This window comes from Lepidochelys olivacea, assembly GCF_965140295.1.
Source record: "Lepidochelys olivacea isolate rLepOli2 genome assembly, chromosome: 1".
Lineage (NCBI taxonomy): Eukaryota > Metazoa > Chordata > Testudines > Cheloniidae > Lepidochelys > Lepidochelys olivacea.
The window spans coordinates 82,727,249-82,747,588 of NC_140411.1; the positions used below are offsets into that span (position 1 = coordinate 82,727,249).

Here is a 20,340-nt window from a genome sequence, read left to right on the forward strand (position 1 = left end):
CAACAATACCATTGTGCAAGAGTGACAACAAACAAAACGTGACATTTCTCTGTGTATTATTCAACTTTTATACAATAGATAAATATACAATTTTTTAGCATGCACTAGTAGTATAGAATAGTGGCCTTCCACAACATTGCCTTGTTTTCTCCGAGACCAATGTCTTATAGGATTAGTAAAACCAAAAAGAACCTCAACTAGTTGGACTTTCTGGTTTCTTTATCACTACACTGTACCAATAACCACAGAACTGAATGTCATAAAAGCACAGAATGAGGTGTCTCTTTTACAAAGATAAAGGGTAAGAGTGTCCAATTCCCTTGAGGGAGTCAAGGCCCCACAACAATTAAATGTATCAGCTTATAACAGAGAACCGAATACAAACCCTACGAATCCCTTGTATAAATCTATTAAAATAGATGAAAACACCATCCTCTTCTCATTCACAGCTAATGACCATCTTTTCTTTTTTTCTTTTTTCTTTTTTTTTTGGGGGGTGGGGGTGCCAAACATAAGCTCAAGCAAAAGAATGAAATATTACCTAAAACTTCAGGAGGCTCTGATTGGAGGCCTTCTGGCTGCTGGCCCTGGAGCACATTAAGCAGAGCTTGAAGACTCCTGAGACACAGTGATGGATGGGAAAATCTTGTCTCCTTGATCAATTCAAAAACTTCACATAGTCCAACTTCAATTATCTAAAAAAGTACAACACACATTTTTAAACACAAGACCCATTATCAGGATGCTTTGATCAGTTCAGCCATAAAAATATTTACATAATGGTATGAATTTCTCTTTAGCTTAACACACAAACTCTACCATGTAAATATAGAAGATCATGGCAGTCCATAGACAGAAATAATCAAACCAAATTCTCAAAGTATAATTTTGAATATGAAACAGATGCGGTTATTCCAATATGAATGGTTTCAGACTAGAATATGTGTCTACATAATTAGATATTTAATATTTAAAAACCCCTGAATAAAGCTGATTGTTTTCAACTTTTAGATAGTGTCGTGGCTACAGGACAAACTGTACCTTGGACTTCTTTATTTCCTCTCAAACGCATCCCTTGTGTGACTGGCCTGGCTTCCTGCACCTCACTCTGCGTGGAGTCATGCAGTTCAACCATACTTAGACTGGCTTTCTGGGCTGCAGACCCCCTGGTTACCAACCACATGAATGGCAGAGGCCCAATTTGGTTTTAGCACCTGTAATAGCTTCTATTGGAAAGCCTGTGACAGCATAAGTTTACAGTGACACAGAAAATGAAGGTTACTTATAACTGGAGTTCTTTCAGATTGACTCTGCACGTTCACACTGAGGGGTTAAGGCTGCTGTCAGAGCTCAAAGGGTGTAATCACCTCATTGCAGTGCCAATCACAGTGCTCACATCGTTCCTTACATTGTTAGCTTTTTTGAATACCACCACACCCTGAGCAGATGTTTTCAGAGAACTACTCACAATGACCACAAGAGCTCTTTCTTGACTGGTAACAGCTAATTAATATGGCCCCCATCATTTTGTATGTATTATTGGGTTTATGTTTTCCAATATGCATTACTTTGCACCTATCAACACTGAATTTCATCTGCCATTTTGTTACCCACTCGCCCAGTTGTGAGAGACCCCTTAGTAACTCTTCACATCTGCTTTGGACTTAACAGTTTTGAGTAATTCTGTATCACCTGCAAATTTTGCCACCTCACTGTTTATCCCTTTTTCCAGATCATTTATGAATATATTGAACAGGACTGGTTCCAGTACAGATCCTCTCTCCATTGTGAAAACTGACCATTTATTCCTCCACCCTTTGTTTCCTATCTTTCAAACAATTACTGATCTGTGAGAGAACCCTTCCTCTTATCTTATGACTGCTTGCTTTGCTAAGAACCTTTGGTAGGGGACCTTGCCAAGTGCTTTCTAAAAATACAAGTACGCTATATCCATGAAATCACATTTATCCACATGCTTGTTGACACCCTCAAATAATTCTAATAGACTGGTCAGGTATCCATTAAAAAAAACTGTGCTGGCTCTTCCCCAACATACTGTATTTGTGTGTCTGATAATTACATTCTTTATTATAGTTTCAACCAATTTGCCTGGTATTGAATTTAGGTTTACCAACTTGTAATTGCCAGGATTGCCTCTGGACCCTTTTTTTAAAATTGACGTTTCATTAGCTTCCCTCCAATCATCTGGTACAGAGGCAGATTTAAGCAATAGCTTGCATATCACAGTTAATAGTTCTGCAATTTCATATATTGTTCCTTCAGAACTCTTGTGTGAATACCATCTGGGCCTGCTGACTTATTAATGTTCAATTTATCAATGTGTTCCAAAATCCCTCTACTAACAATTCAACCTGGGACAGTTCCTCAGAACTGTCACCTAAAAATAATGGCTCAGGTGCGGGAATCTCCCTCACATCCTCTGCAGTGAAGACTGATGCAAAGTATTCACATAGCTTCTCCACAACAGCCTTGTCTTCCTTGAGTGCTCCTTTAGCACCTCAATCATTCAGTGGCCTCCTGCCTCTGACGTACTTAAAAATTGCTGTTAGTTTTTGTGTCTTTTGCTAGTTGCTCTTCAAATTTGTTTTTGGCCTGCCTAATTATACTTTTACACTTGACTTGCCAGAGTTAAGGCTCCTTTCTATTATCCTCAACAGGATTTGACTTCCAATTTTTAAGGGATGTCTTTTTGACTAACTGCCCTCTCCTACATTGTTGTTCAGCCATGGTGGCATTTGTTGGTCCTCTTACTGTATTTTTTGTTTGTTTTTTTTTGTTTGTTTTTTTATAATTTGGGGTATAAGTGGTGTTTTAAAATAGTTTCTATGCAGCTTGCAGGAATTTCACTTTTGTAACTGTTCCTTTTAATTTACATTTAACTAGCTCTCTCATTTTTGTGTCATTCCCCTTTTTGAAATTAAATGCTACTATGGTGGATATCTTTGGCAATTTTCCCCATACAAGGATGTTAAATTTAATTACATTATGGTTGCTACTACTGAGCAGTTCAGCTATATTCACTTGTTGGACCAGATCCTGTGCTTTAGGACTAAGTCAAAAATTGTCTCCCATTGTGTGTTCCAGGACTGCATCCTGGAATAGCTAGTCACTAAGGGTATGTCTACACTGCCCACATTACAGCACGGCCGCACTGTGACGTGGGCAGTGTAGACATGCTTTATCGCTGGGGAAGAGCTCTCAGCTTTTCAGCGCTAAAACTTTTGTCGCTCGGGGGGGGGGGAAGGGGGGCTTCACACGCCTGAATGACAGTGTAGACACAGCCTAAGTGTCTAGAAGTTTTATTTCTGCATCCCATCCTGAGGTAACGTCGATCCCGTATACAAGGATACGGTAGAACCTCAGAGTTACAAAAACCTCAGAAATGGAGGTTGTTCATAACTTTGAACAAAACATTATGGTTGTCCTTTCAAAAGTTTACAACTGAACATTGACTTAAAACAGCTTTGAAACTTTACTATGAAGAAAAATGCTGCTTTTAACCATTTTAATTTAAATGAAGCAAACAAAAATAGTTTCCTTGCCTTGTCAAATTTTTTTTAAACTTTTTTCTTTTTAGTAGTAATTTATATTTAACAGTACTGTACTTGCGTGCATGTGTGCTTGTGCTGCTGCCTGATTGTGTACTTCCGGTTCAAAATGAAATATGTGGTTGACCAGTCACTTCATAACTCTGGCTTTCATAACTTTGAGGTTCTATTGTAGTTGAAATCCCCCATTATTATTGGGTTCGCTGCTGTGTTTGTAGCCTCTCCAATCTTCCTGAACATTTCACCATCCTAGTCAGGTAGTCAGTAGTATGCTCCTACTGCTATACTCCTATTATTCAAGCACGGAATTTCTATCCATAGAGATTCTAGGGTACAGTTTGATTAATTTAAGATTTTCATTAGATTTGATTTTATGTTTTGTTTCACATATAATGCTACTCCCCCAACAGCGTGACCTACTTTGTCATTCCTATATATTTTGTACCCTGGTATTACCCTTGTACAATCATTATCATTGTTCCACCAAGTTTCTGTGATGCCTGTTATATCAATAGCCTCATTTAATACTCAAAAGTTTGTTCATCTTGGTATTTAGACTTCTTGCATTTGTATATGAGCACTTACAAAATTTGTAAATATGTAGTAGTCTGCCTTCATGTGATGCAACTGATGGGGCTCTTTCACTTGATTGCTTCTCTTCAGTTCCTACCTGTGCTTCTATTCTCTCCTCTTTACTAAGACAGAGTATCCCTGTTAATAAATCCTCCCCTAAGGGAGGACCTGTTGGCTTTCCACCAGCCCTTGGTTTAAAACTCCTCTATGACCTTTTCAATTTTACATGCCAGCATTTTTGTTTAGGTGGAGCCCATCCTTCCAGTATAGGCTCTTCCTTTCCCAGAAAGTTCCCCAGTTCCTAATAAACTTAAATCCTTCCTCCCAACACCATGGTCTCATCCATACATTGACACCCTGCAGTTCTGCCTGTCTGGCTGTACCTGAACATGGAACAGGAAGCATTTCAGATTCTGGTACCATGGAAATCCCAATCTCTCACTTAACAGCCTACATTTGGCCTTTCAAGACCTGTCTCCTGCCCTTCCCTATCTCATTAGTACCTATATGTACCATGACCTAGGCTCCCTGTAAGCTGCACAGCAACGCAGCAGGCTATTTAGGGCTGCACAGCTCGCCCAGCCCAGACGCCTTCAGAACTGCTGCAACTGGGGAGAGGTGCCCCTCCCGCGGCCCAGTTCAGACCAGCCGGAACTGCCGCAGCCAGGGAGAAGAGCCCCTCCCCAGGTCCTGCCTAGCTTCGCCGGAACTGGTGTGTTTCACAGCATCTCCATATTGGTGCACATAACAAAATTCATTCCGCACATGGGAGGGAAAAATTAGGGGGAACACTGACCATGACCACCAGCTCCTCAACAGCAGTGCACTCCAAGAATAAGACGACCAACATGGTAGACTGAACTTCCCACCGTATCTTAAAAGAGTACCACAGAGGTCCTTCTTCCAGCAGGTTGAAAGACAGAGTGCTGTAGACCCTGAATTCTTCATCTTCTCTAACACTTCAGTTTTCTTGATGGATTATTCATCTCCTTCACAAGGAAGGTCTTCTACCTACGACTTGTTTTCTGGAGGGACTGTACAAGGTCTCAGACTCATGGACTTAAGGCCACATGGGACCATCATGACGATCTAGTCTGACCCCTGCACACTACAAGTCAGTCTCTCACCCACCCACCTCCTGTAATAGACCCATAACCTCTGACTGAGTTACTGAAGTGCTCAAATCTTGATTTAAAAGACTTCACATTACAAAGAATCCACCATTTACTCTAATTTAAACCAGTAAGTGACCCATTCCACATTGAATCACAGAATATCAGGGTTGGAAGGGACCTCAGGAGGTCATCTAGTCCAACCCCCTGCTCAAAGCAGGACCAATTCCCAACTAAATCATCCCAGCCAGGGCTCTGTCAAGCCTGACCTTAAAAACCTCTAAGGAAGGAGATTCCACCACCTCCCTAGGTAACTCATTCCAGTGATTCATCACCCTCCTAGTGAAAAAGGTTTTCCTAATATCCAACCTAAACCTCCCGCACTGCAACTTGAAACCATTGCTCCTTGTTCTGTCATCTGCTACCATGAGAACAGTCTAGATCCATCCTCTTTAGAACCCCCTTTCAGGTAGTTGAAAGCAGCTATCCAATCCCCCCCTCATTCTTCTCTTCTGCAGACTAAATAATCCCAGTTCCCTCAGCCTCTCCTCATAAGTCATGTGTTCCAGACCCCTAATCATTTTTGTTGCCCTCCACAGGACTCTCTTCAATTTTTCTACATCCTTCTTGTAGTGTGGGACCCAAAACTGGACACAGTACTCCAGATGAGGCCTCACCAATGCCGAATACAGTCCTCAGTCTGTAGCCGTGCATAGGATTCTTCCATCCTAAGTGCAGGACTCTGCACTTGTCCTTGTTGGACCTCATCAGATTTCTTTTGGCCCAATCCTCTAATTTGTCTAGGTCCCGCTTTATCCTATCCCTACCCTCCAGTGTATCTACCTCTCCTCCCAGTTTAGTGTCATCTGCAAACTTGCTGAGGGTGCAAACCACGCCATCCTCCGGATCGTTAATGAAGATATTGAACAAAACCAGCCCCAGGACTGACCCTGGGGAAACTCTGCTTGATACCGACTGCCAAGTAGACATGAAGCCATTGATCACTACCCGTTGAGCCCGATGATCTAGCCAGCTTTCTCTCCACCTTATAGTCCATTCATCCAGCCCATACTTCTTTAACTTGCTGGCAAGAATACTGTGGGATAACATATCAAAAGCTTTGCTAAAGTCAAGGAATAACACGTCCACTGCTTTCCCCTTATCCACAGAGCCAGTTATCTCATCATAGAAGGCAATTAGGTTAGTCAGGCATGACTTTCCCTTGGTGAATCCATGCTGACTGTTCCTGATCACTTTCCTCTCGTATAAGTGCTTCAGGATTGATTCCTTGAGGACCTGCTCCATGATTTTTCCACGGACTGAGGTGAGGTTGACTGGCGTGTAGTTCTCCGGATCCTCCTCCTTCCTTTTTTTTTTTTTTTTTTTTTTTTTAAAGATGAGCACTACATTAGCCTTCTTCCAGTTATCCAGGACCTCCCCCAATTGCCATGAGTTTCAAAGATAATGGCCAATGGCTCTGCAATCCCATCTGCCAACTCCTTTAGGACCCTCAGACGCAGCGCATCCGGCCCCATGAACTTGTGCTCATCCACCTTTTCTAAATAGTCCTGAACCACTTCTTTCTCCACAGAGGGCTGGTCACCTCCTCCCCAGAGTGTGCTGCCTAGTGCAGTAGTCTGGGAGCTGACCTTGTTCGTGACAACACAGGCAAAAAAAGCACTGAGTACATTATCTTTTCCCACATCCTCTGTCACTAGGTGTCACATGTAGAAGAGGAAGGCGAAAAATATCCAGGGTCTCTGCCAATCGGACCTGGGGGGAAATTCCTTCCTGGCCCCCAGTGCAGAAATCAGTAAGACCCAGAGCATATCAGCAAGACACATCAGACACACAAGTGGGAAAGAACTCAGTGTAGTAACTCAGAGCCCTCCTGATCTAATATCCCATCTTTGGCCATAGGATATTTGCTCCTAGCAGTCACAGGTGGACTACGTGCTATTGTACGCACTCTCCTGATACCATCCCTCTCCATAAACTTATCAAGCTCAGACTTGAAACCCAGTTAGAATATTTGCCCCCAGTGGTCTCCTTGGGAGGCTGTTCCAGAACTTCACTCCTCTGATGGTTAGAATTTCAAGCCTAAACTTATTGATGGCCTATTTATATCCATTTGTTCTTGTGCCAACACAGACCCTCAACTTAGGGCTTGGCTACACTTGCAAGTTAGAGTGCATTAAAAGTAGCCCCATGCGTCCTAGCCCTGGATGCGTCCACACTGGCAAGGCATGTAGAGCGCCTGGACTCTGCAGCTGGAGCGCTCCTGGTAATCCACCTCCACGAGAAGCATAAGGCTTGCTGCGCCCCAGCTGAAATGCCCGGGCATCAGTGTGAACGAGGTCTTGCATTACTGCACTGTGATTGGTCTCTGGAAACATCCCATAATCCCCTGAAGTGGCCATTCTTCTCATGGTTTTGAAATCTGCAGGAATGCAGATATCCCCTTTCAAAGCTCTGTTTCTGACAGCCAGCATGCTTATCTGCTCCAGGACAAAGGATTCCATTACCGTGGAGTGCGGTGTGTGAGAGAGAGAGGCGGCGGGGGGGGGGGGAGGGTCCTGCTGCTGTCTGAACTTACAAGATAGTATGCTGACACACTCTCTGCACCCCAAAACACACCATCTCTCCTCCCGCATAAACACAACACATTCCCTGTCACACTCCACCCCCTCCCCCATTTGATAAGCATGTTGCAGTCACTTGCACGCTGGGATAGCTGCCACAATGCACTGCTCTTTGTGGCACTGCAAAAGCTACTAATATGGCCACACCAGTGCGCTTCCAGTTGACAGTGTAAACACACGGCAGAGTTTTCCCTACTGCGGTCTCCGAAGGCTGGTTTAACTCCCAGCGCTCTACATCTGCAGTTAGAGCCAGAGCATATCAGCATCTTTAAATAACTCCTCTCTCTCCCTGGTGTTTATCCCTCTAATGTATTTAAAGAGAGCAATCATATCTACCTTCAGCCTCCATTTGGTTATGCTGAACAAGATGAAACTCCTTAAGTTTCCTCTTGTAAGGTACTTTTCCACACCTCTGATCATCTGAGTAGCTCTTTTCTGTACCTGTTCCAGTTTATATTCATTGTTCTTAAAACATGAGAGATCAGAATTGCACCCAGTATTCTAGATGAGGTCTGGCCAGTACCTTGTATAGTAATAACATTTTCCAGTCTCTACTGGAAATACCTCACCTGATGCATGCCAGGACTGCATTAACCTTTTTCACAGCTGCATCACACTGGTAGCTCAGAGTCATCCTGTGATTGACCAATACACTTAGGTCTTCCTTCTACTCAGTTGCTTCTAACTGAGATGTCCCCAGCGTATAGCAAAAATTCTCGTTGCATGACCTTGCACTTTGCACTATTAAATTTCATCCCATGTTTATTACTCCAGTTTTCAATGTCACACAAAGCTTGTATGATATTCTGGTCCTCCTCTGTATTGGCAATACCTCCCAACTTTGTATCATCTACAAATTATTAGCACACCCCCATGTTATGCGCCAAGGTCATTAATAAAAATGTTAATGAAGATTGGTCCCAAGACCGATCCCTAAGGAACTCCACTAGTAACCTTCTTCCAGCCTGACATTTCACTTTTCTGTATGACCCATTATAGTGTGCCCTTTAACCAGTTCTTTATCCAGCTTCCCAGTCCCATATTAATCCCTATCTTCTCCAATTTAACTAATAATGTCCCATGTGGAGTGCGTTACTGAAAACCACCTAGGTTAGATCTACTGCATTTCCTTTGTCTAAAAAAAAAAAAAACAAAAAACAACTAGTTAATTTCTCAAAGAAAGAGATCGGATTGGTCTGGCACAATCTACCTCTTTTAAAACCATGCTGTATTTTATCCCAATTACTGTTTACCTTTATGTACTTGACTACTTTCTCTTTCAAAATTTGTTCCAAGAATTTGTATACAATTGAGGTCAAACTAATGGGATCACTTCTTTTCCCTTTCCTAAAAGCAGGCATTATATAAGCAATTTCCCAGTCACAAGGTACAACTCCCAAGTTTACATATTCATTAAAAATCCACGCTATTGGACTTGCAATTTCATGTGCCAGTTCCTTTAATATTCTTGATTGAAATGATCTGGGGTCCCCATTTGGTCCCAAGCTGTCTCAGTTTGACTTCCACCTAGAATGTAGTAATTTCTACTTCCATATCCTCATTTCCATTAGCCACCCTGCCACTATTATTAGAGCCATATTATACCCTTATTTAAAACTGAGGCGAAGTATTCACGTGTTGGGAAACATCTAGATTATCTTTAATATCCACCCCATCCTCAGAGTTTAGCAATCTCACTTCTTCCCTCGTTTTCTTTATATGTCTAAAGAAACTCTTACTATTGTATTAATTTCCTTTCCAAGATCCAACTCTGTTTGGCTTTTGGTAGGTCCCACCTTTTCCCTACACTTTCTGACCTCCAACAGTCACCTTTCCTTGCTGATCCCTTCTTACATTCCTCGTAAGCTTTCTGCTTTCTCTTATCCTGTTTGAGATGCTTGTTCATGCAGTTTGGTCTGCAACCCTTCCCTATACATTTTTCCCCTTGCTTCAGATGCAGCTTCAGATAGTTTCTACAACTCTGATTTAAATAATTCCAACCCTCCTCCACATTCAGCTGCGTGAGTTCTTCAGTCCAGTCCACTTCCCCAACAACTTCCCTCAATGTTTTAAAGTTTGCCCTTTTGAAATCAAGAATCCTAGTTGCAGACCTTTTTTTAAAATATCCTTCCATTTAGTTTCAAGTAAATTAACTCATGATCACTTGAACCAAGGTTGTCCTCTAGAACTAGTTCTTCTATGAGTCCCTTGATACTTACCAATACAAAACCTAAAATGGCATCACCTCTTCTTGGTTCAGTGAGTACCTGGCGAAAAAAAATCTGTCTGCTATCACATCCAGGAATATCTGGGTCCTACCATTATTAGTAGCACTTGTCCTCCAATCTATATCTGGGAAATTAAAGTCTCCCATAAATACTACTGGGAATTGTATGAATATCTCACTGAAAATATTAAAGAAGTCTCTATCCATATCAGATCATAGGGGTCTTTACCCCAGTGAAGCCTCTTTTACACATTTCTTCGCCAAAGTGATTTTCACCCAAATAGATTGCCCACTTTATCCAATCACTTCTAAATTTCTGGATCGCCTACTTTAACGTTAATATACAATGCTACTCCACCACTTTTACCTGTATTTCTATCTTTTCTGACCAGAACATACCCTCCAGTCATGACTACTATTCCACCATATTTCTGTCATGTCTAAATCTAGTTTCACTTCCTGACCCAGGAGTTCTTGTTCATCCATTTTGTTCCCCAGGCTCCTTGCATTGGTGTAAAGACATCTTAGTTGTTTCTGCTTGGCCACACCAAGATTCCTCACCCGACTAAGTACAGTTACTCTACTACTAGTATCGCCAACCTGACTGTTAGTCCCAATACCACAGGTAGTATCTACTCTCTTGATATCCATTCTCCTACCCGCTGTTGTTTCAGACACACGTTTGCATCTCATAGAATCACAGGACTGGAAGGGACCTCAAGAGGTCATCTAGTCAAGTCCCCTGCACTCATGGCAGCAGTAAGTATTATCTAGACCATTCCCAACAAGTGTTTTTCTAACCTGCTCTTAAAAATCCCCAATGATGGAGATTCCACAACCTCCCGAGGCAATTTATTCTAGTGCTTACCCACTCTAGGAAAAACTTCCTGTCAATGTCCAACCTAAACCTCCCTTGCTGCAAATTAAGCCCATTGCTTTTTCTCCTATCCTCAGAGGTTAAGAACAACATTTTTTCTCCCTCCTCCCTGTAACAACCTGTTATGTACTTGAAAACTTATGTCCCCTCTCAGTCTTGTCTTTTCCAGACTATTTTTTCAATCTTACCACACAGGTCATGTTTTCTAGAGCTTTAAATCATTTTTGTTGCTCTTCTCTGGACTTTCTCCAATTTGTCCACATCTTTACTGAAACGTGGCGCCCAGAACTGCGCACAGGACTCCAATTAAGGGCTAATCAGCATGGAGTAGAGCGGAAGAATTACTTCTCATGTCTGGCTTACAACACTCCTGCTAATATATCCCAGAATGATGTTCACTTTTTTTTTTTTTTTTTTTGCGCAACAGCGTTATACTGTTCGCTCATATTTAGCTTGTGGTCCACTATAACTCCCAGACTCCTTTCTAGGAAGTCATTTCCCATTTTGTATGTGTGCAACTGACTGTTCCTTCCTAAATGAAGTACTTTGCACTTGTCCTTATTGAATTTCACCCTATCTACTTCAGACCATTTCTCCAATTTGTCCAGACCATTTTGAATTTTAATTCCATCCTCCAAAGTACTTGCAACCCCTCCCAGCTTGGTATCATCTGCAAACTTTAAGTGTACTTTCTATGCAATTATCTAAATAACGGATGAAGATATTGAACTGAACTGGATCCAGAACTGATCCCACTCATTATGCCCTTCCAGCATGACTGTGAACCACTGATAACTACACTTTCATCACTGAAAGAATACAAAATCCTTGCATTAAGACTAACGAAGGGGCACAGCAATTTAGGAAACAGCAAATTTTGCTCCAACATCATCTGTTTACAGGAACCTCCAAAGACTTTTTCATTCAGATCTATATTTCAAATAAAAGCCTATACAAAACCATTTGGTTTGCTTGTTGGCCTATCGGATTTCAGAAAACAAAACCAGAGATTTCACTGAGGTTTATTAATGTATCTTGTACAAAAAGAACAATAAATTTCTGCTTGTTTTCAACTACCAGTTTTACTGTCAATTGGAAAACCATTTTGGATTTGAATTAAAAACAAGTATTCTAGAGGCCTGTCTACACTTAAAATGCTACAGTGGCACAGCTCTTCAGTACAGACATTATCTACAGCAACAGGAGGGATTCTCCCACCAATGCCGGTAATCCGCCTCCCGGAGAGGCAATAGCTAGGTCAACAGAAGAATTCTTCCATTGACCTAATGCTATCTACACCGGGACTTCGGTAAGCTTAACTACACCACTCAAGGGTGTGGATTTTTCACACCTGTGAGCAATGTAGTTATAGTGACCTAGTTTTCTAGTATAAACCAGGCCTCAATCTCAGACAAAAGAAGCTTAGCACTGGAGGAGTTGTGAAAGTGGAAAAAGTTAGGTGTAAGATTTTCTTCCAGTTTCCATTTTCCTCCCTCTGACTCTTTAACAAACATAAAAGATATTTATCAATATTCTCTATTTATCCCAGTTTCTTATTCAAAGGAAATAAGTCTAGTAATTATTAAAATGAGACTTTAAATCATCTGCAACAACTCTCCTCATTTATATCAGATTAACAAAAAATGAGCTCAATAGTCTATGTCAATCCAGTATATATGTGTGTGTGCGCACATAAGAAATATCATAAAGCAATTCACCTATTAATGAAGGTAACATTCTCAAAAACACTTAAGTGACTTAGGAGTCTAGGTCCCATTTTCAAAAGTGATTTAGGCACTTTGGCTCCTGAATCCTACAGATTTTCAACAAAACATACGGCTTGTCTACACAGAGATACTGTGCAGCAAGCTAGAGTAAATCTAAAGCACACCAGCTTGCTTCACAGTAACACACCATGTGGACACTGCTATAGAGCAGTGAAAGTCCACTAAGCTGCAACCAGGGACTTTCATTGCACTGGAACACAGTCCACACCACAAGTAATGCACAGCAATTGGTGCACTGCAGACAAGCTGTTGGGTTCCAAAAGGTCCATATTTTCAAAGGCACTTTGGTGTCTAATGATGCAGATATGCACCTAAGCAACTTAGAGGCCTAATTCCAAATTATTATAATGGAATATACACCTGTGTAGGTGTTTTTTTAAAGCCCCACTAGATGCCTAACTGCATCTTTAGGTATCAAAATAACTGAAAATCTGGTGCCTAAGTCACTTCTGAAAATTTTATTCACACTGCTCTAATACTGCCTTACTATGGAAGTATTTCTAGAAACTGCAAATAGTATTTAAAGACATTAAAACAGCTTTTTTTTTTTAAACACACATTCACACAGGTGTCCCTCATTCCATTTTGATCAGGTGACAAAGTCATATTCACAATTAAAAATCACAAATCCCTTCCCTCCCAAGTAAACAAATCAAGGTAGGCAGCATTTACAACTTCACCTTCAGAAGCTATCAACCAAATTTACAAAGAAAACAGGCCCTGTACCCTCACATGGGAATTGCCATACTGGATCAGATTCACGATTCATCTAGCTGCATATGCTGTTTCCAGAAGTGGCCAGCACCACATACTTCAAAGGAATGTACAAAAAAAAAAACCCAACCACCACCACCCCACACTAGATAGGTGGGTCATCCCACCTCCCGAAGGTCTCATCTTAATACCTATAATTAGAGATTGATTTACATCCTGAAACAGAGCTTATTGTCTCCTTCTGTCCTTCACTGTTGCCTAGAAAGCGGGAATCTTTACAGTTGTTTGAGTTTATAGATGTTTTGTCATGAAAGGTTAGGTTGCAAGCCCATAGGGGATGCTGGGGAACTTCAGAGGGACTTAACCAAAGTAGATAATTGGGAACATGGCAGACAATTCAGTATTGATAATACCAAGTAATGCACGTTGGAGGGGACTATTACAAAATTATCCACATAAACATCCAATCCCTCTGAGCCTTACTAAGTTATTAGGCTCAAAAACCATCCTGTTCCAATTTTTTCACAATTTAAGTGCTGTGTGAAAAAGTATTCGTTTCATCAGTTTTAAATTTACCACCTTTCATTGTGATGAATGTCCATCCCCTTGGTGCTTGTTTTTTGAGACAGGAAGAACAGAAGTTCCCAATCTGTCTTCTGCACACCATTCATTTTATAGACTCTTCTCATATTTTCTCCTCTCCTTTCTGACAAACAACAGGAATCTTTCTACTCTCTTTGTAAATGTTTTTCCATTACCGTAATAATTTTTGTTCTTCTCTGAACCCCCTCTAATTCTCAAATATCCTTTTGGATACAGGGTCAGCAGTACTAAAGCCATACTACGGATTTACAAAATGGCATTCTATTTTCCATAGTACTCTTCATCTCACTCCTTATGCATCCTAATATTTTGTTTACTTTTTTAACTGAAGCTACACATTGAGCAATCCTTCAATGAGCTGAGATGATACAGTTTATTTAGAACTCTGTAAAAGTGCATTATTACTACCGATCCTTCCCCTCCAACGTGCATTACTTGGCATTTATCAACACTGAATTGTGTCTGCCATGTTGCCCAATTATCTACTTTGGTTAAGTCCCTCTGAAGTTCCCCAGCATCCCCTCTGGCCTTGCAACCTAACCTTTCATGACAAAACATCTGTAAACTCGAACAACTGTAAGATTCCTGCTTTCCAGGTAACACCACCACCAACATAAAAAAGGTAATTTTAGTAGTATTTAATTCAACCTTATCATAATAAGTCACATAAAAAAGAACTATGTGAAGCTGCTCTGCCCAAGCCCCTTTAAGCTCACATCAGGGAAAGATGACAGAAAGCAAGATTAATAGATTACATATATTAAACACTAATTGGTAGGCAAAACAGAATTCACAAAAGGCATACTCAATAGTTAAATGCAACTGGCAAATGGACATATGAGCAAATAAAATATGCATGTAAGAAAAACGATGCAGTTTAACCATTCCCACCAGCCTTTCTTTCCAATATTCCACTACTGAACAGCATCCTTTCATGCACTCATAGCAAAATCGTTAAAGTCATTAAATTCCAAAGGCTATTATTACTGAAGTATTCTGTCAACAATCTTAACATACAGACAAACTGGTGGAAATCAATGCCACTAAACATTGCAGCCAAGAGCCAAGCAAGATTTCAAAAAAGGACAAAATATTTATAGGGAGGATGAAAATACCCAGTTACATTAGATGGGATTGAAAAACTAAATATTTGGAAGCAATATAAAGACTCATAAAATCAGAGAATAAGCCAAGTTCTAATTGAGGGAGTTAAAAAAGAAACTTCTATGGGTAGCTTATTTCTAAGGGTATGTCTTCACTACTCGCCGGATTGGGGGGCAGCGATCAATACAGCGGAGATCGATTTATCAAGTCTAGTCTAGATGCAATAAATCGACCCCCCAAGCGCTCTCCCGTCAACTCCTGTACTCCAGCACTACAAGAAGCACAAGCAGAGTCGACACGGGGGAGGGCGGGGGGAAGGGGGCAGCAGTTGGCTCACCGCGGTGAAGACACCACGGTAAGTCACTCTAAGTAGATCAACTTCAGCTATGTTATTCACGTAGCTGAAGTTGCGTAACATAGATCCATCTCCCCCGCCCAGGGTAGACAAGGGCTCAGTGACCACCTCAGAGCTTCTTGCAGTCCTCTGAAGCATTTAGTATCCACCGCTGTCAGAGAAGATACTTGCCTAGATGGATACTGGTCTGACCTGGTATGACCATTACTATGTTCCTAACAACTTGTCATAAAGTAAAAGGACCCAACTGAGAAAGGGTTAAATTTATGTTGATGAATAAAACTGTCAAAGATGTGCCATGTAGACTATAAAGTTACACATGAAAAATTATCCAGGGTGACTTGCCTTTGGAAGCTTGAGGGGCGGCTCTTTGGACTCCTCCTCTTCATCACTATCTGAATCCCCACTCTGCACAGTGTTCTTTGAAGCCAAAGTTACGGATGATTCTTTTTTTTGCCACTCCAAAACACAATGGCGGACATTGCAGTAAACATTAAAAGCTGAAGGGTTGCTGTGTAATTTGATATCTGGTATGGTTATTGTACTCTCCAAGTTTTCTGTCTGAAAAACAATAAGATTTTATTTTTGGCTGAAAGTTAATTCTTCCATGTATAAAGTTTATTAAACTTTTCAAATTTCACTAAAGAGAAATATCAAAGTCTCACTATCCCTTTAGCCAGACAATGGTATAAAGTGGTCTAATATTTTATTTTCTCAAGTATGGATGCCCAGAACTCCATATGGCAGAGAAAAGCAGCACGTCGTTCATAATGCACAGTAATAAGCAATTTTCATCAGCACGTGTATCTTTCTTTATCATAACCCTAAATAACACACAAGTCTTCAAATTAGGAAATTTTACATGACACCATATGCTGCATAATACAGCAACAGGAAAACCACATGACAGGATTTCAGAATCAACTGAGAAAGACATGTTTTTGCCTTTTTATATTTAAATGTAATTTATACAACGACATGCATTTGGGAATCCAACTCATGAAAACAAGCAGGGAACCCTAGAGAAATGTTAAATTTGTTCTTCTGTGCCAGGGTTTAGGTTAACGCTAAAATGTGATTATGGTCGGAAAGTTGACTGCAGAAAAGGCACATTCATTCTAAACAGATGAGATCCCTATGTATGTATTCAAAGAATTTTCTGAAAAAGTTCATTTTTACTACCTCTTACTCATTAGAGCTGCAGAGCAAATACAAACAGGGGAAATCATTTTTTTTCCTGAGTCGCACACTAAACAGAATGTTAACTATGTTCCAACAAATCCTAGAGAACAGAGACTGATTCTGAGATCTCAGTTTGCGACTGCCAAAACAGAAGTTAAAGCCATCATCATTTTACCAACTAGCTTCGCAAATTTGATATGGAACTCACTGAGAAGCGAACATGAAAACACATAATGCCAGTTTTCAGAGCATAACTGCTTTTTTAATAAAAATACTTGGAAAAAATAGACAAATCTGTTCTGCCCAGATTGTCATGTCTCATTCAAAATAAAACAAGCTCCAGACTCAAAACAAAAATGTAATTTCTATAGAAGCAGGACATTAAATAGCATAAAAATTTAATACATATATACAGAAGTATATTTTGTCAATACATAAACTTTCTGAGACTGTTTGCAATTATTTATAAGCCAAATATATAGTCACCTCAGTTTTCAGCCCTAAAGCTGAATAAACTGGCCTTAATTATACAAATCAAAAGCAATTTATTTCATAAGCAATGCTTCCCCTTGTACTGCAAAACAATTGTAGGGCACATATCAAGGTTCTTTGGAGCATCTTCCACATAAAGCCAAATGTTACTGCAATGATAGCTACTGTGCGGTAAATTTGACATCTCCGTATTTAAACTCATTCTCACTAGAATTGCATGAGGCTTTGATCTATATATGTTGCAGCACCCACCCCTACTTATAAGTAGGTGGCCAAGTCATCTTACGTACATTCACATAACTTCAGAAGTCAACCCTTTTAGCACTAGACTAAGTATTACAGACTGTTTTCCTGCATCTTTACAATGAGCTGACCAACTTTCAGAAATTGTCTCCTGTCCTACTTTCAGTATTAAGCATTATGTTCTTTAATTGATAGTTTAGGTTTGAAACCTAAGGTATTCCAACCCATCTGTCCTTCTGCATTGAGCTAACACGGTCTCATTCTGCAGATGTACTCAAACTAGAACCCCATCAGTACAGCAGAGAGCTGATGGCAGAATATTTTCCATGAGAGCCCATTCAATTTGGAGAGTCAATGTGGTCCAATGGGCTGGGACTCAGGAGACTTGAGTTCTAGTCCCAATTCTGCCACTGATCTCCCGTTTGACCATAGGTAGATCCCTTCACCTTGTTGTGCCTCTATTTCCCCTCATACTCCATCTTGTCTATCTGGACTGTAAGCTCTTTGGGACAAGGAGTGTTTTGTATTGTGTTTGTAGAGTACATAAGAAAATGGAGCCCCAACACACTACTGTGATATAGATAAATAATTTTAGGAATAATCCACTATTCACCTTTGTCCTAAATGTACTGATCTTGAGGGCATACTATAAAGTCTATCTTTTAGTGCAGGAGTTCAAAGAGGGCTGGAGGGCTAAGGGTGCAGTTTTGTTGAGAAATTGAAAGGAGATGTTGATTTGGTTGCCATTATGTTTTTATGTCTGGTAGCTATATACATAAGGGTGCTCATATTCATCATCACTGTATAATCAATGGCAAAGATGCCAAAAAACAGATATAGGTGAAAAAAATGTTACCACAGAATTCATTAAAGATAATCTGATAATCACAATGTCTATGAGGTATGCTAAAAATCACCTATCAAAAATGTTAATAGCCAGTCTGGCCCAACAGGGTCTGAAAATGAAGGTTACTTACTTGTAGCTTGAGTTCTTCGAGGGGGCTCTGTATATTTATAGTTATGAGTATTGCACCACCTAATGGCACCTAACAATAAAAACTTCTTCAAGCAATAACCGTTCAAGAGCTCCTGTGCCCTCTCCTATACCTCCCCTCAGCATCTCTGCAAGTTCCAAGGCTATGTAAGAGAGTGCAGTGCCCTTTACCACCGCAGATCCCTCCACTGCCAGCTCAGAGATTAAAAAGAGAGCACTCAGACAAAGCAAAAGACAGGTGGAAGTGTGTCTATGCAGAGTCATCTTGAAAAACTCTGGTTACAAGTAACCAACCTCCATTTCTTCAAGTGGCTCTACATCCCACTCATGGGATTGCTTGATAAGCAGTGCTGAAAATAACCCAGAGGAGGAAGCAGAGTCCCAGTTGAATAGAGACTGATGCACCACTTTACCAAATCTAGCATTACCCCCTATAGCCAAGTTAAGAGCATAATGCTTAGAAAAGTGGGTACAGAGGTCCAGGTCGTCGCCCCGCAAATTTCAGTAACTGGAACTTGCTTAAGGTAAGCAAGAGAAGTTACCATAGCTGTAGTGGAATGTAATCATGCTGTCATGGATACAGGGATTTGTTAATGTGTAACATTCAACAATACATTTTTAATCCTCCTAGTGTCTGGAAAGATATGCTAAGAATCATGTGGGTTACAGGGTAAAACAGAAATAATCTAGACGATTTTCAAAAACTAAAATACCTGAACCGAAACAACATGCAAGAGCATTCTTGCAACCAAAATACATAAAACAGATTCCCCTTTACTAATATACGGCTCTGGGAAAAAATACCAGCAAATTAATTGTCTCATGTGAAAATCAGACACCACTTTTGGCAAAAACCTGGGATCAGGCCTAAGAACCACCTTAACTTTTTGAAAAGACATAAATGGTGGCTCAGCCATTAAGACATTTAACTTGCTCACTCTTCTGGCTGAGGCTATGGCAATAATGAAAGCCATTTCAAGAGATAAACAATACAATGAACAATCAGACAAGGGCTCAAAAGGGAAGTTCCTAAGTGAAGCTGAAACCAAATTAAGATCCTAAGATTTTTGCCTCACCCAAGGCACCAAACTGGTCCATTTCAAATAGTAGTTAACACTTGCTGGTAGACAGCTTTCTACGGTTAAGCAGTATATCCTACACCAACAAGGAACATGACTGCTCAAGAGCAGGCATGGTCAAAGTCAGGTAAGTGACTGTGAATCCGATGGAAAAACCTGCCCTCTTGCTGTTGCAGCTCTGGGCCGCTCACAAACAGCATGCAGGTCCCACCCTCAGTGTTCGTGTAATATAGGCCTGGTCCAGCAACTCTGACCCCAGCAGCCGGTCTGCAACACACCAGCTACACTCTGGCTTCCAGCTATTACATTTGAGGCTGTGAATCTGACAAAAAGTCAATCCAAGAAGATGTCTGAAACACTTGTGCAAGAGTAAGCAAAGCCCTGTCTTCTCTTTAAGGAAATGTATTGTCATTGGAAATCTAAAGCTCCTCTTTAGATCCTGAACAGAAATACATTATATGTGTAACGTTCTCTCCCTTTTTAGTGCCATTTCTCTTAATTTTCATATTTTATTTTACTTTGCTCATTCTCAATGTCAAACTGACTGACAATTTTCTCTCTCTTTTTAAACATTTTTTCAGAACATTCTGGTAGAATAACCCTTCACTTTCACATTCGAAAACTTCTCCTTGAAAGGCAAAGATGAGGAGCTCCTCTAGGAAGATAGGACAAATTAATTTTCTATGCTTTGATTTTTTTTTAAAAAGTCATCATTTCTTCCCTGTACAATGGAACCTCATGATTCAGGTGGGAGGCAAACAGATTGGAGACTAAAGTCCTTTACAAA

The 20,340-nt window shown here is 40.5% G+C and overlaps 1 protein-coding gene across 1 annotated transcript in view; it reads right to left on the reverse strand.

Annotated features, from left to right (window-relative positions):
* The window catches only part of MYCBP2 (MYC binding protein 2), a 412,169-nt gene that overhangs the window by 362,544 nt on the left and 29,285 nt on the right, over window positions 1-20,340 (reverse strand). The window contains exons 3-4 of the mRNA XM_084646996.1: window positions 15,909-16,124; window positions 542-695 (exon numbers count right to left, since the gene is read on the reverse strand). Coding sequence (XP_084503122.1) covers window positions 542-695; window positions 15,909-16,124 — 370 coding nt within the window. The remainder of the gene's footprint in view (window positions 1-541; window positions 696-15,908; window positions 16,125-20,340) is intronic.